Source organism: Mus caroli, chromosome 7 (assembly GCF_900094665.2).
Source record: "Mus caroli chromosome 7, CAROLI_EIJ_v1.1, whole genome shotgun sequence".
In the NCBI taxonomy this organism is placed as follows: domain Eukaryota; kingdom Metazoa; phylum Chordata; class Mammalia; order Rodentia; family Muridae; genus Mus; species Mus caroli.
The window spans coordinates 50,683,040-50,697,704 of record NC_034576.1 but is presented as its reverse complement, the minus strand read 5'-3'; the positions used below and the strand labels follow the sequence as shown (position 1 = coordinate 50,697,704).

The window sequence follows — 14,665 nt, the reverse complement described above, 5'->3', positions numbered from 1 at the left end:
AGCAACAATCATTTACAGGAAGGAGGACACAGTGGGATTGTGATGAATGCAAGTTGAGAGATAAAAGCATAGCAAAAGCAGAGATTGAAAAATGTCTCAGGAGGAATATGATGTAACAAACCCTACAATCAATCTTGCCAATAGGACTCTGAGAAGGAAATCACAGGTCTGTCTGGGGTATTCATAAACTTTACTTCCACTCAACTTTTAAATGCACTTCTTCAGAGCAAAGAAATATTCTGTAGTGACTGCATCTTTCCTTCTAGACAAGCCAGCAAGCTACATCCAGCAAGAGGAATGGGGAAAAGGTAAGATTTTATCTACAACTTATTTCTGAATTTATACTTACATCTTTTGTGTGCTTATATCCACATAACTCGATATTGGGGCAGCATATTCAAGTTGTCATTAGGACCAGGATATGAAAAAATGAGCATCGTCCAAATCCCTTTTGGTGAGTTTGGTGCAGACAGACTGGACAGTGAGTGGTTAAAAGCTGTTAGCTAACATTCAGCAGACTCCATCCTGATTTCCTTACCACTAAAGCTTTTACTGCTGACCTGCTCAATAGATGAGCTCAAATCACAAAACTTTATGAACAGAGAATGCATGCACTGATCCAGCAGACCTGAGGTAACTTCAGCACACATCCTCTTGCTCTGTTGTGTTGCAGACATCAGCCAGTGGTCTTGCCAAACAACAGAGCCCAGTCAGCTACCCCACCCAAATTCAGAGAGAAGGGACTTCCCAGCTTTCTAGAGAAACAGGAACCATGCTCTGACTGCTTAGGGCCAGCAGTAGCTGTCCATTCAACATCACAAACTAGACACCAAGCAGGGAGGAGGTGTGTCCATGAAAAGAAAAAAGAAAACAAAGTGTGTCCCCACAAATGTTCAACCATCAGGAAAAGAAAGACACAGCTTTATAAATCTCAAGAGATTGTGAGTAATCTGAAATACAATAAAAAAAAAAAGCTACAACAGCATTGATTTTAAAACAGGGAGAGGGAGAGGAATGATAGGGAATGCCGACCAATCCAATTCTCCTTAAAACTGTCAATAAAGTTCAAGGATATGAAGACAAGAAATTAATTAAGGTATAGAAGCAACATAGCAGCTGAATAAACAGCCATCTCCTCATTAAGATTCAATTTTGAACAACTATCTTTTTCAACAGGATATATAAGTCATGCAGAATAACTGATTTTGCAAATGATGTTTCATATGTAAATGCAATACCTGGATCATATTCATACCTTCAAAACCCTCTCTTCCCTCCCTCCCCTTGCTCTTCTGCACCATCCCCTAAATAATCTCAAATTGTACTTTAGTGTGGGATTTTTTCAGTTCTCCAATTCCCTCAATGTTCCTCAATGTGAAGTAATTTCATTGCCTATACATGAGTTAGTATAGGGTAGAAGTAAAAATAAGGTATCTTCCTTGATCCCACTCCCCACAAAAACTTTTATTGATTGGGTCAGGGTCTCTCACTAATCCTAGAGCTAGGCCAATTCCAAATAATCTGGCTTGCCAGATCACTCTGTGGAACTATTAAGGTCTTATTTAGGGTGACTATTGCTGTGATGAAACCATGTCCAAAACCGACTTGGGTAGGGAAAGGCATCATGGGTAAGAAATGGTTTGTTTTGCTCTCAGTTCCATATAACCATTCATCATCAGAAACAGTGAGGACTGGAACTCTAGCAGGGTAGGGTACCAGAAGGCAGGAGCCAATTCAAAGGCCATGGAGGTGGCCAGAAGCCCAGGGATGGCACTACAACAATGAGCTGGGCTCACCCCCATCAGTCATTAATTAAGAAAATGCCCTACAACTGGATCTTATGGAGGCGTTTTTGAGGTTCCCTCCTTTCAGGTTATTTCAATTACACATAAAATCAGCCAGCATTGCTTGTTTCTGACTCCCAAGTGCTTGGATTACAGGGTGATGATGTGAATACCCAGCTTAGAAGTAGGTTTTGGAGATCTGAACTCCACTTCTCATGTTTGCAGGACAAGTGCATTACCCAATGAACCATCACCCTGGCTTTGTACAAGGGAACTGGGGATCTGAACCCAAGCACTTGATCCACTGAGCCATATTCCAGCCCCTTATTATTTCCTCTATAGCTGAATAAAAGTGGTGTCTCTGTGTTTGTGTGTGTGTGTGTGTTTTTGTGTGTGTGTGTGTGTGTGTGTGTGTGTGTGTGTTTGTGCATGAGTCTGTGCTTGTATTTCCTTTATCCATATATCCATACATCCTTTTAAGAGCCTGTAGGTTGCTTCCATAATTTGACTATTGTGAATAAGACCACAATAAACATAACTATAACTATAATAGTTATATTTGTCTCTATTTATACTGACTTTGATTTCATGTGCTATACACCCAAAGCAGCCTACGTGGAGCCTATGGCAATTTTAGATCTACTTTTTGAATGATAGCCATACTGACTGCCTTACTGGCTGCAATAACTTATATTCCCTCCAGTAGTCAAGGGATCTGTTTTCACTGTGCCCTCACCAGCATCCATTCCTGTTTGTTACCTTAGTGATATTCATTAGCCTGGGATGATCATTTTAATTGATTTTGTGCAGCATGAGAGATGGGGGTAGTTTCAATCTTCTACCTGGGGATTTCCTGTTTAATAGCAATGTTTCCTGAAGAGGCCATCTTACTTAATTTTGTTGAGGGTCAGATGGAAGCAGCTGTGTCGTTTTACAATTACATCCTCTAATCTACAACACTGGTCTCCATTTTCCATTTCCTCGGCTGCTGTCACTCTTGGTTCATTGGTGGAAATCAATATTACCATTTGAAACCAGACATTGTGATGCTTCTGGCAGTGTTCTTGCTCAGGATTGTTGTGGTCCTTTCTAGTCTTTTGTGTTTCTATATGAACTTCAGGGTTTTTATTTCTGTTCCTGCAAGAATGTACTTGGACTTTGGTGGAGACTGCCCTGAATCCATTTTCACATTACTGATGCAGACAATAGACCCTAACTAAGACATTTCGTAATGCTATATAATAAAACTACTGCATTTTAAATATTGTCTGGAAATGTATATATTTCTTCAAAGTTTTTCCAATTTATCAGATAACAACTCTTCAAAAATATTTCTTAGTAATCCTCTGTCATTATCCCCCCTCTTTAGTCTCTACTTTTATTTGGTCTTCTGTCATTTTAGGTTTGTTTGCCTGATGGTACTAATGCTGGTTTAGCTTCTCAGAGGAGCAGCTCATCTTATTGGTTCAGTGTATAGTTCTTTAGTGTTCACTTCATTGCCCTTTGCACTGGTATTGATTGCCTCTGTCTATCAACTAGGGTTTGTCTTGTTCTTCCTTTTCTAATACTTTGGAGGTACATCCTTAAGTTGTTTTAGTTTGCTCTAATCTTTAACAAAAGCACTCCTAGCTATAATCTACCGATTATCATTTCCTTTGCACTATGTGAAACTTATGTAAGCTCTGTTTTGATTATCATAGGATTCTAGGATTTATTTTCAAAATAGCATGTTTTGTCATTTATTTTTTCAATATTATTTCTATATTTGACATTGTGATTTAGTTACATTTCTTCCTTCCATTTTCTCTCTCCAAACCTTTCCACATGTCCCTAGAAGTGTACTGTCACTTATATGTATGCTTTAGGGCTGATCATGTGACAATTTTATTTTTATTTCCTTAATAGTTACTTCATCCCAAATAAGTTTCTATCTCCATATATTTTTAAGTTTTCATATTTTCTTTGCTATTGGTTTTTTGGTTTGTTCTACTATGATCTTGTAAGACAAATAAATCATTTCCATTTATTTCTATATGTAAAGAATTGGGTTATTTAATTTTTGGGGAATTTAATACATAAGTACTATATATAAATCATTTCCACAGCTCCTCTCCCCAATCCAACTCCTCATGTGTCCCCTCCCATGTGCTTCCCCATAAAACCAAAACCTCTTCTTTACTATTGTAACACATATGTATGCATATATTCATATACATACATACATACATACATACATACATACATACATACATACACACATACTTACATCATCCTGAGACCATTTAGTGTTGCTTGATTGGATATATGGTTAGAGCTGATGACTTGGGATTGCATAATCTATCGGGGGAATTATCCCTTAAGGGAACTTATTCTCTCCTCTTTTTTTTTTTTTTTTTCTATGCCCAGGTGTTTATGTCTCTTACCTGTAGGATGATTCACACACACAACACAAGGGCTCCCTCACTGTGCAAGAGGGGAAGATCCCAGGCCTCTTAGAGTAAGAGGATCTTGTACATGAGTTGCAGCTTGTGAGACTTCCCCCAGCCACACTTGTATGTCAAATGATGTTGTCATTATGAGGTCCTGCTTAAGCAATCCTGTCACAGAGATTTCATGGGTCACCTAAATTGTGATCTATCTTAGAGAAGCCTGTGTATTTCACAGCTATCACATGGAATATTCTCTATATGTAAAGTCTCTTTGATCTATTGGATAGTTTAACTCTAAAGTTTATTTGTTAGTATCTTCTCTGGATAATGTATTTATGGGTGGGGGTGGAATATTCAAGTCAACAATTATTTTTGTTCTTGGACCTATCAATCATTTATATCCAGTTATTTGCTTTAAAATTGTGTATGCCAACATTTAATGCATATATATTTTCAATCCTTACATTCTCTCTTTTCCATTTTTTATTAACATAGTAGCTACATTTTTAATAACATACTAGCTGTATCATTTTTTATACTGTACATATTGTATTTTCATCAATTTCACCTCCATTACATTCCCTTGAAACCCCCTGCTCCTGCTGATCTCCTCCCTCTTAACAACCACTATTGGGGGGGGGATTCTGATCCTCCTGTCTCCGTTTTGGATAACTCTCTTTACTAATATGCAATGGGAGACTTTGTCTCTACTAACTAGTTTTGACTTATGTCTCCGCTGTTGAAGATCGGTATAGCTGCTCCTGCCTCCCTTCCTTCACTTTCTAGACCCTTTTTCTTCATCCTTTCACTCTTAGACTATATTTTTGAATTGATGAAAGCATCCTATACTCAACCAGCATTTCTATCTTGCTCTTCCATGTCTTTCTAAATTAGACGTAAAAGTGTTTAGTATTGGGTTATTATTGAGGAGTATATTCAGAAGCTTGTAACTTGATGTAATCTCATATTACTGGTTGGTTTTAATGCTTTATCTCCTCTCTCTCTCCCTCTCTCTCTCTCTCTCTCTCTCTCTCTCTCTCTCTCACACACACACACACACACACACACACACACACACAGACACACACACATACTTGTCTTTTAAGCTTTCTGGTTTACTTAATACATTACTCTTACTAGCTTCCAACTGTTAATCTATTCCTCTTGTGAAATCCTTTCATGCTGGACTCTGGTATTTGGAGCTTTCTTTCTTCCTCTAAGGTGTAGAATCTCTTGAGAGTCTGTGGTGCTCTGTGGGTGGCCATGAATTGCTTAGTTGTGCCTGTCTGGGGGAGGGAGTTAATTACTACTCTGTCACTTCCGAGGAATAATATTGTCACAAAGCAATCTTGGTTGACATGAGAGACATCCACACTTCTTGAGTTTCTTTTCATTAAATGCATGGCTGAAAGAACATGTGTTTCTACATTTTAGAATTCCAGGCAAATTTTTTGTGTGTGTGTGTTTCACTTGGTAAGTAGGTTAAACTCTTAAATCCTGATATCTTTGATATCTTAAAAGTGCCCCAGAGTTCCCAAAAGTTGCAGATATATTATCCTGTCTGTCCTGTATTGCTTTATGGACATAATATTTCCTTAACCCTGTCTTCAGTTCCTGCTCCTCTTCTACATGGTGTGGCCTGCTGCTCACCCTTCCTGTAGAGATTTAACTTAATGTGTTCTTTAAGCTTCAACATTTCCATTTGGATTTGGGCTTGATTTTGAGTACTATGGGATTTTATGGGATTTTGCTGAACTTCTCTTTCTTGTTTCTGATTATTCTCACCAAGTGTTGTTATGTTGCTGCTACTGCCACTCTTGCTGCTGCTGCTGCTTTTGGTGGTGCTGCTATTGCTACTGCTGCTTTAATTTGTTTTGTTAAGAAAGTGTCTCACCTTGCAGCCCTGGCTGAACTAGAACATGCTTTGTAGACCAGGCCAGACTTGAACTCACAGAGATCCACCTGCCTCTGCTTCCTTAGAGCTGAGACTAAAAGAGTGCACCTCCATATACACACTTACCTATGTTTTCAGCTGACACCCCCTCTTCCTCAGTTTGTTCAAATATGCCTAGAGGATGTTCATAGTCTTTAACACTGGGCTATTGAATTATTTATTTGGTATTTCAACAATTTTGGTATACTTTTATTCTGTTATTGGGGATTAATCGGTTCTTTAATATATCACACCACCTTACTTTCCATATTTCTTGCATTTGTACCCTGAAACTTGAACTCCAGAATTTAGGCTGCAGCTACCCTGGTGTGTGGCTTTATTACCTCTTCAGCAGTTAGTACCTCCTGCCCAAGTAGATCTGGTGCCAAGATAACAATCAACATCCTAGATCCACACTGCTTGTCAGAGTAGACATTCACATCCCAGATATATTTGGGCATGGTTATATAAAAATGTCTGATGTTGTCGCCCAAGCCATAGGGCTTGATTTTCCCATCATTCCAAATATAAACCACTTTCTTGGGAACAGTGAGCAAGGTAGGAAATGTTGGGGACTCTTTCCCCAGTACAGGGTTCTGGGATGCAAATTAATTCTCTCTCTCTCTCTCTCTCTCTCTCTCTCTCTCTCTGAAACAAGTTTTCTCAGTGTGACCCTAGTTGTCCTGGAACTCACTGTGCAGACCATGCTGGTTTGGAACTCACAGAGATTTTCTGCCTCCCAAGTGTTGGGATCTAGTGTGGCACAATCAACCAGGTGCAGATAGAGTCTTAAGCCTTGTTTTTACAGAGAAACAGCCTATAGACCTGGTCTCTTTGATTGTAGCCCTACTTGGGTCAAGAGAATTGTGCCCCACCTCCTATGCCTTTGTTTATCATTCCATGTTAGGGACTATTGTTTCTTCTGTAAATTTAAATTATATCTGGGTTTTTCCTTGTCTTGGTCTACAGTGTGGTGTTATTCCTCTTGCCCCTCATAGAACTCACTAATCCTGACAGCATTACAGCTGAACAGCAGAAATGCAGGAAGGTCCCAGATAATTTGCAATCTTCCCCAATCTGTCCTCATTGTGGAAAGCCTATTCATTCACCACAGCATCTTCAGGAGAAATGAGAGAACAAGTCACCAAACTAGAATACCTGGTTGTAGTATTTCTTAAGACACCCTAGAAGCAGAAAGTGCTAAGGTGCCTGAGCACTTGCTGGTAAGCAGAAAAGGTGCCTGCATCTGACAGAGAGCCAGTGGGGCTTTCTGAATGCAAACTTCCCCTTTAGGTGTTCCTCTGGATCCTTTTAACACCACCTTTGAACTTAGGACAAACCTGGGCTTGGTTTGACTCCTAGTGGTCAGACAGTGACAAATCCCCTCAACAGCAAGATCACCACAAACCTCAAGTTTGGGAGCTCAGAGTACATGAGCAAGCTGCTTAGAATCTCTAGGTTCACACAGTCTGATTGTGAGCACTAAATCCATAACCCATTCCTTGAATACATAGATGGTAACCATGCCAACACACTCAAGAGATTTCAACGAGGCCTTAATGAGGTATGAGTTTTTAGCACACATGAGCCTTAGCTTCAGCTCTAACCACTAGAAGAAATGAGATCATGAATTTAACTAATGAACAAAATAAAGGAAGGAGATTATGGGAAGATTATTCAGTTGGTAAAGTGCCTTTTGCACAAGCATGAAGCCCAGAACTCAAATAACAGGCAACTCACAACAAAGCTAGGTGTGGCACATACTGGTAAAGAAAGCAGAGACAAGAGAGTATATCCATCCTTGGGGGTCAATTAATATAACTAAATGAGAGAGCTCTAGGCTCAATGGGATGCTATAAATTAAAAACTATGCTATGGAAGAATTGAGAAAAGCAACAATGGACATCAAACTCTGCTCTTCCCAAATGCATGCACATTCACACAACACATGCAGACACACACATACACACACACTCACACACACATATTGTCTCACATACACAGAAAAAAAATTCAAGTAAAATAATCCAAAAATTTGCAAAATGGTGAAATTTCTGAAAATTCATTCCTTTCAAAATACCAAACGTGAATCTTAATGGATACGTCCAAAAGGAGTGTGTCTCAATATAATAAACACTACACTCATTGAGGCCCAGCTGATGTCATAGGAAAAGCTGAAAGCCTTTTCTCTAAGATCTCTAATAAAACAGGAAAAGTCAAACACGGCTTTTACTGTATGATTCAACAGAGTAGTTGTCTTAGTTATGGCTTTGTTGCTGTGAACAGACACGATGACCAAGGCAACTCTTATAAGAACAATATTTCCTGGGTGGTAGGTTTACAGGTTCAGAGATTCAGTCCATTATCATCAAGGAAGGAGCATGGCAGCATCCAGGCAGGCATGCATGGTACAGGAGGAGCTGATAGTTCTATCAATTCATCTGAAGACAGCTAAAAGAATAGCTGTCCACACAGCTAGAATGAGGGTCTTATAACACACACACACAATGACACACCTACTCCAAAAGAGCCACAGATAATCTTGCCACATCCTGGGCCAAGCATACACAAACCATCACAGTACTAGAAGTCCTTGCTGCTGAGTTCTGGCAAGATAAAAGATATAAATATTAGTTAAGAGTGAGAAAGTCATGTCCTAACTTTTTCAGGTGACAGGATCTGACTTATATTAAAAGCTCTAAGTCCCATGACCACTAGAACTAATGAATGAAATCAGCATACAGAGAGGATGCTAGAGAAAGCTGTGATCCCAAGGAACACACTGCCACTGACCTATATCATCCAAGTGGGCCACAACTCCCAAAACACAACCATGATATGGAGACTACAAATGGTTTAATATATTTATTGTGTCCACTCTCATCAGCTGATCCCTGGAGGTGACCTTACACACATATAGAAAGATATGCTATGTGGGTCTCCCCCGTATTTCTTAACTTAATCAGATTTACACTCAAGATGAACTGTGACAAAGTCCACCCCTTTCCAACATGACACCCTAAAACATCACTTTAAAACACAGGATTTCACAGTTGATCCTCAAATGACTTCTGTATCTCTCACAACAAAAAATCTACCCAGCCCTCTACCCACTCCAACTGCAAAAGTCCCCAAACGCTTTATCAGAACCAACGTTATAAATTCAGACTCTCCTGAGACACAGGATATACTTTCAGCCATGATTACTATAAAATATAAAAATTATATAATCCCATCAAACTGTGACAGAGAGTAAACATCACCATACCAATGGGGATAATTGGATAAATGGATAGAAAGGATACTATCAACCAAGAACAAAACCCAGGAAGAAGCACACTGTGGCCCATGTACAATATCTATGGCATATGGTATCATGATCTAAGCACCAACAGGCTTGGGCAGCTAAGTTCCTAGAGACTTGCAGTTTGTACCCCACTTGGCCTCCCTCTGAAGCTGGTTCCACTTAGTATCTGTGCCTTTTCTCTGCAGAATTATCTATCTGTGGCATCTCCAACATCTTTGGCTTACCATTGCAGTTTAGGCGTTACCCTAAAGATTTACTTGCCAAGCTCTTGGGACTGACCTCTGCAAAGATTGCAACACTGCAAAACACTGCCAGACTTTCTAGCTTTCATTCGGAATTCAAGTGGAAAATCCCACAATCCAGCATCTTTTGTATTCTGGATGCACCACAAGAAAAATGGCTATATCTAATACCAACTCAAGCAGTACCTGTTCTCCCAAGGGTAATGACTTCAATATCCCCTGAGAATCCCCACAAATAAACATGAGAAAGCATTTCTACTGCTGTAAGAATATCTTGGGGTGCCATTTTTCTCAAAGGAAAGTTTGTCAAATAACAGTTCTAGTTTACACCATTGAACATACAATCGATAGTGTCTAGCCAGAGAATCTTGAACGGCCCTCAGAAATATTCCTCTTTATTGGCTATCTTGTTTGTTTGTTTGGTTTGGTTTGGTTTGGTTTGGTTTGGTTTGGTTTGGTTTGGTTTGGTTTGGTTTGGTTTGGTTTGGTTTGGTTTGGTTTGGTTGAGTTGGGATTTTTGTGAACTCAACACAAACCTTAACAAACCAAGAGAGAATTGAGAAAATATCTCCATCAGATTGAATGGCAGGGAAGTCTGTAGGCATTTTCTTCAATAATCATTGATGCAAAAGGGCCACACACACTGTTGGCTGAGCAATCCTTGAGTAGTGACCTAGTTAACTTTGGGTCCCCATGTGATGTTGAGCATCATGGTGGAACTCTGTAAGGATGTTGAGCACCGTGTTGGTGTGTATAGTGTTGTAGAGCATCATGGTGGGGGTGTGTTGTTATTTATACCATCGTTAGGCTTCTGTAGTTATTTATACCATCATGTTAGGAGTGTGTACTGATAAAGGGCATCATAGTGGGATTGTATAGAGGGACAGAGTTCCATATTGGTGTGTGAAGCATTGTAGAACATCACAATGGGAGTGTGTGTTATGATGATTAGCACAAAGGGAGGAGTGTGTAGTGATGCAGGCATCATGACAAGAGTGTGTAGGGGAAAAGGGAATCATAGTCTGGTCTTGTACTGATGTGAGGAAAAAGAGCCTTGAGCAGCAGAGTAAGAGATCAGAGATGAGTATTAAAACTGGCTCACACAGCATGACCAGAAAATTACTCCTCTGTTTGGTTAAGTTTAAATTTTTGCCCCATGTTAAGCAAGAATTCTACAAACCCAAGTATGCAAGTCAACAATCTAAATATAATCTATTCCTTTTGAAGTTACTGGTTCAGTATAACAGAAAAATATCTCATGCCCTGAAATTTGCTTTGAACATTGCTAAGCACATAATGGGAAGTAAAAGATTTGTTGAGTTTCCACTTTGTTCCTTTTCTATTCCATTGGGAGCATAGTTGCTAGTGTCTTTACAAGATCACAAGGAGGAAGCCCTGTATTCATCCTGGCTGCCTGTCTGCATCCTCCATTGGCCTGGAGGTCCTCTATGAAATCCTGAAGTAATAAAGAAATCTTCCAGACTCTGATTTTTCTTCCTAGACAAATGTTATTCCCTTCCATGTTGTCAACAATTTCTCCTCACACTTTCTGAGCTTTGTTTAAGCTGGATGGTTTCTTAATCACTATTGACTGTCATCTCAAAGTTGGATATTTATGGGCTTTGGATATTTCTTCTCTGGCTTTTCTCCCATCCACACATAATCAAAACACTGAGGTTATTATTCTGAGGGACTGCTCAAAGGAGAGGGGAGGGTTCCTGGGCTTTGGGGTTATTAATAAGTTGCCTGTCCTCTGCCAGCCTCTATAAACTCCCCTGAAACAGAAACACACAAGGGAGTTTTCACCAATCAGGTTAGGATTAAGTTTCTAGGCCTGGGAAGAGAAACTTAATTTGACCCTGTCAGTAAGATGGAGAAGTTACCCCTGTGATATCTGGACTCTCACAACAATATCCTTATAGTAGAAGCTGTTTGTCTATTGGGAAGTCCCCAGTTCTCACTGGGTCCCAGGATCTTGAATTTAATTTCTATGATTAAATGGAGTTTGAAAATGAAATGGTAATTCTTAGAATTGGTTTCTTTTGCTTGTTCCCAACAAATAAGTATTAAGAAAATATGTCTTTAACAAAAGGTGTGTTCAATCAAAATAACCCTGTGATTGCACCTCACAACAGTCAGAATGGCTAAAATAAAAAAAAAAATCAGCAGCAATTGAGTGACAGACGATGCTGGTGAGGATATGGAGAAAAAGGAACACTACTCCCTTTCTGGTGGGAATGCTCTCTGGTACAACCACTCAAGAAATCAGTTTGGTGGTTCCTCAGAAATTTTTACATAGTACTACCAGAGGATCCAGCAATACCACTCCTGTGCATATACCCAGAAGATATTCCAACATTTCATAAGGACACACACTCTACTATGTTCATAGCAGCCTTGTTTATAATATCCAGGAGCTGGAAAGAACCTAAATTTCCCTCAGCAGAGGAATGGATACAGAAAATATGGTACATTACACAATGGAGTGGTACTCAGCTATTAAAAATGAGGAATTCATGAAATTCTGAGGCAAATGGATAGAAATAGAAAATATCATCCTGATTGAGGTAACCCAATCACAAAAGAACACACATGGTATGCAGTCACTGATTAGTGGATACTAGTCCAAAAGCTGCAAATAACCAGGATAAAATTCACAGACCACATGAAGTCCAAAAAGAAAGAAGACCAAGGTGGGTGTTTCAGTCCTTCTTAGAAGGAGAACAAAATACTCACAATAGCAAATATAGAGATAAAGTATAGAATAGAAACTAAACTAACGGTCACCCAGAGAATGTTCCACCTGGGCATTTATTGCATATTAGTTACCAAACTCAGACACTATTGTGGATGCCAAGAAGTGAATGCTGACAGGAACCTAATATAGCTGTTTCCTAAGAAGCCATGCCAGAGCCTTACAAATACAGAGGCTGATGTTAGCAGCCAACTATTAGATTGAGCACAGGGTCCCTAATAGAGGAGTTAAAGATAGGACTGAGGGAGTTGAAGGGGTTTGCAGCCCCATTAGAGGAACAAAAATATGAACCAATAAGACCCCCACCCCCACCCCCACCCTCAGACTCCCAGAGACTAAGCCATCAACAAAGGAGTACATGTGCCTCCAGATGCATATGTAGCAGAGGATGGTCATGTCATGCATGGATGTTAGAATAGGACCTTGAACCTATGAAGGTTCTATAGATGCCCCAGTGTAAGGGAATTGAGGGCAGAAAGGTGCAAGTGGGTGTGTGGTTAGAGGAACACCTTCATATAAGCCAGGGGTTGGAGGATGAGATGGTGGTTTCTAGGAGGGGGGGAAAGTTGGAAAGAGGATAACATTTGAAATTTAAATAAAGAAGATATCCAATAAAAAAATTTCAAAAACAACAACAAAAAAAAACACAAAAAACATAAAAAGAAAATTAAAGTTGTGTATCTAATGAAGGCCTCATTGCTTCTTTGTGTTCCCAGCAACACCAGTTCAGGGTTTCTGGCCCTAAACTCCTCAGCCTCAGCAATGGCACCCACGACAACATATCCAATGGACGAAATCATCCCTGGAAGTATCTACATCTGGATTCTGATCACAAACTTGATGATCATCATCTTCGGACTGGTCGGGCTGACAGGAAATGCCATTGTTCTCTGGCTCCTGGGATTCCGCTTGCACAGGAATGCCTTCTTAGTCTACATCCTAAACTTGGCCCTGGCTGACTTCCTCTTCCTCCTCTGTCACATCATAAATTCCACAGTGGTTCTTCTCAAGGTTCCCCCACCCAACAGGATCTTGGTCCATTGCTTTAACACCATCAGAATGGTTCTCTACATCACAGGCCTGAGCATGCTCAGTGCCATCAGCATGGAGCGCTGCCTGTCTGTCCTGTGGCCCATCTGGTATCGCTGCCGCCGCCCAGAACACACATCAACTGTCATGTGTGCTGTGATCTGGGTTCTGTCCCTGTTTATCTGCATTCTGAATGGTTATTTCTGCAGTATCTTAGATATCAAATATTTTAATTTCTATGCGTGTCTGGCATCGAAACTCTCTATCAGAGCATACCTGATGTTTTTGTTTGTAGTCCTCTGTCTGTCCACCCTGGCTCTCCTGGCCAGGTTGTTCTGTGGTGCTGGGAAGACGAAATTTACCAGATTATTCCTGACCATCATGCTGACCATTTTGGTTTTTCTTCTCTGTGGGTTGCCCTGGGGCTTCTGGTTCCTGTTTGTCTGGATTGAGAACGATTGGATTGTACTAGATTATAGATTTTATCTGGCATCAACTGTCCTAACTGCTGTTAACAGCTGTGCAAACCCCATCATTTACTTCTTCGTGGGCTCATTCAGGCATCGGTTGAAGCACCAGACCCTCAAAATGGTTCTCCAGAGTGCACTGCAGGACACTCCTGAGACACCTGAAAACATGGTGGAGATGTCAAGAAGCAAAGCAGAGCCGTGATGAAGAGCCTCTGCCTGGACCTCAGAGGTGGCTTTGGAGTGAGTACTGCCCTGCTGCACTTGACCACTGTCCACTCTCCTCTCAGCTTACTGACTGGGCATGCCTCAGTGGTCCAACCACCTTCAAGAGCACTCCACTGACTTAGTATTTATACCTCTCCCAAGTAATAGCATTAATCAAAAAGTACCATGTCTGCATCCTTCTTGACATTAATCAAATTTTCATACTAACTTCATCTGAAAATTTCTTGCTGTTTCTTTGGCCTTTTGTTGCCATGCTAATAACCCAGGTCTAGCACCATCACTCTCTTGTCTATGATTGTTCTGTACCTGAATGTAAAGACAAAGGAGACAGGAGATGATCCTGTGTTACAGTGCTCATTACCCAAACACCACCAAGAAAGCTTGTCTCCCAGGAGTGCAGACAAGCCTGTGAACACAGGTAAGACCACCACTTCTGCTTAAAGGGACATGCCTGGAACCCTCAGGACACAGGAAAAGAGGAGCACCCTGGG

The 14,665-nt window shown here is 40.3% G+C and overlaps 1 protein-coding gene across 1 annotated transcript; it reads left to right on the top strand.

The window, feature by feature from the left end:
* Positions 1 to 235: 235 nt before the first annotated feature.
* LOC110299042 (mas-related G-protein coupled receptor member A7-like) lies at positions 236 to 14,386 on the top strand. The gene is made up of 2 exons (XM_021168631.1): positions 236 to 308; positions 13,167 to 14,386. The coding sequence occupies exons 1-2, from the start codon at positions 298 to 300 to the stop codon at positions 14,149 to 14,151; spliced, it is 996 nt and encodes a 331-aa protein (XP_021024290.1). The 5' UTR covers positions 236 to 297; the 3' UTR covers positions 14,152 to 14,386.
* The last annotated feature ends 279 nt before the right edge of the window (positions 14,387 to 14,665 follow it).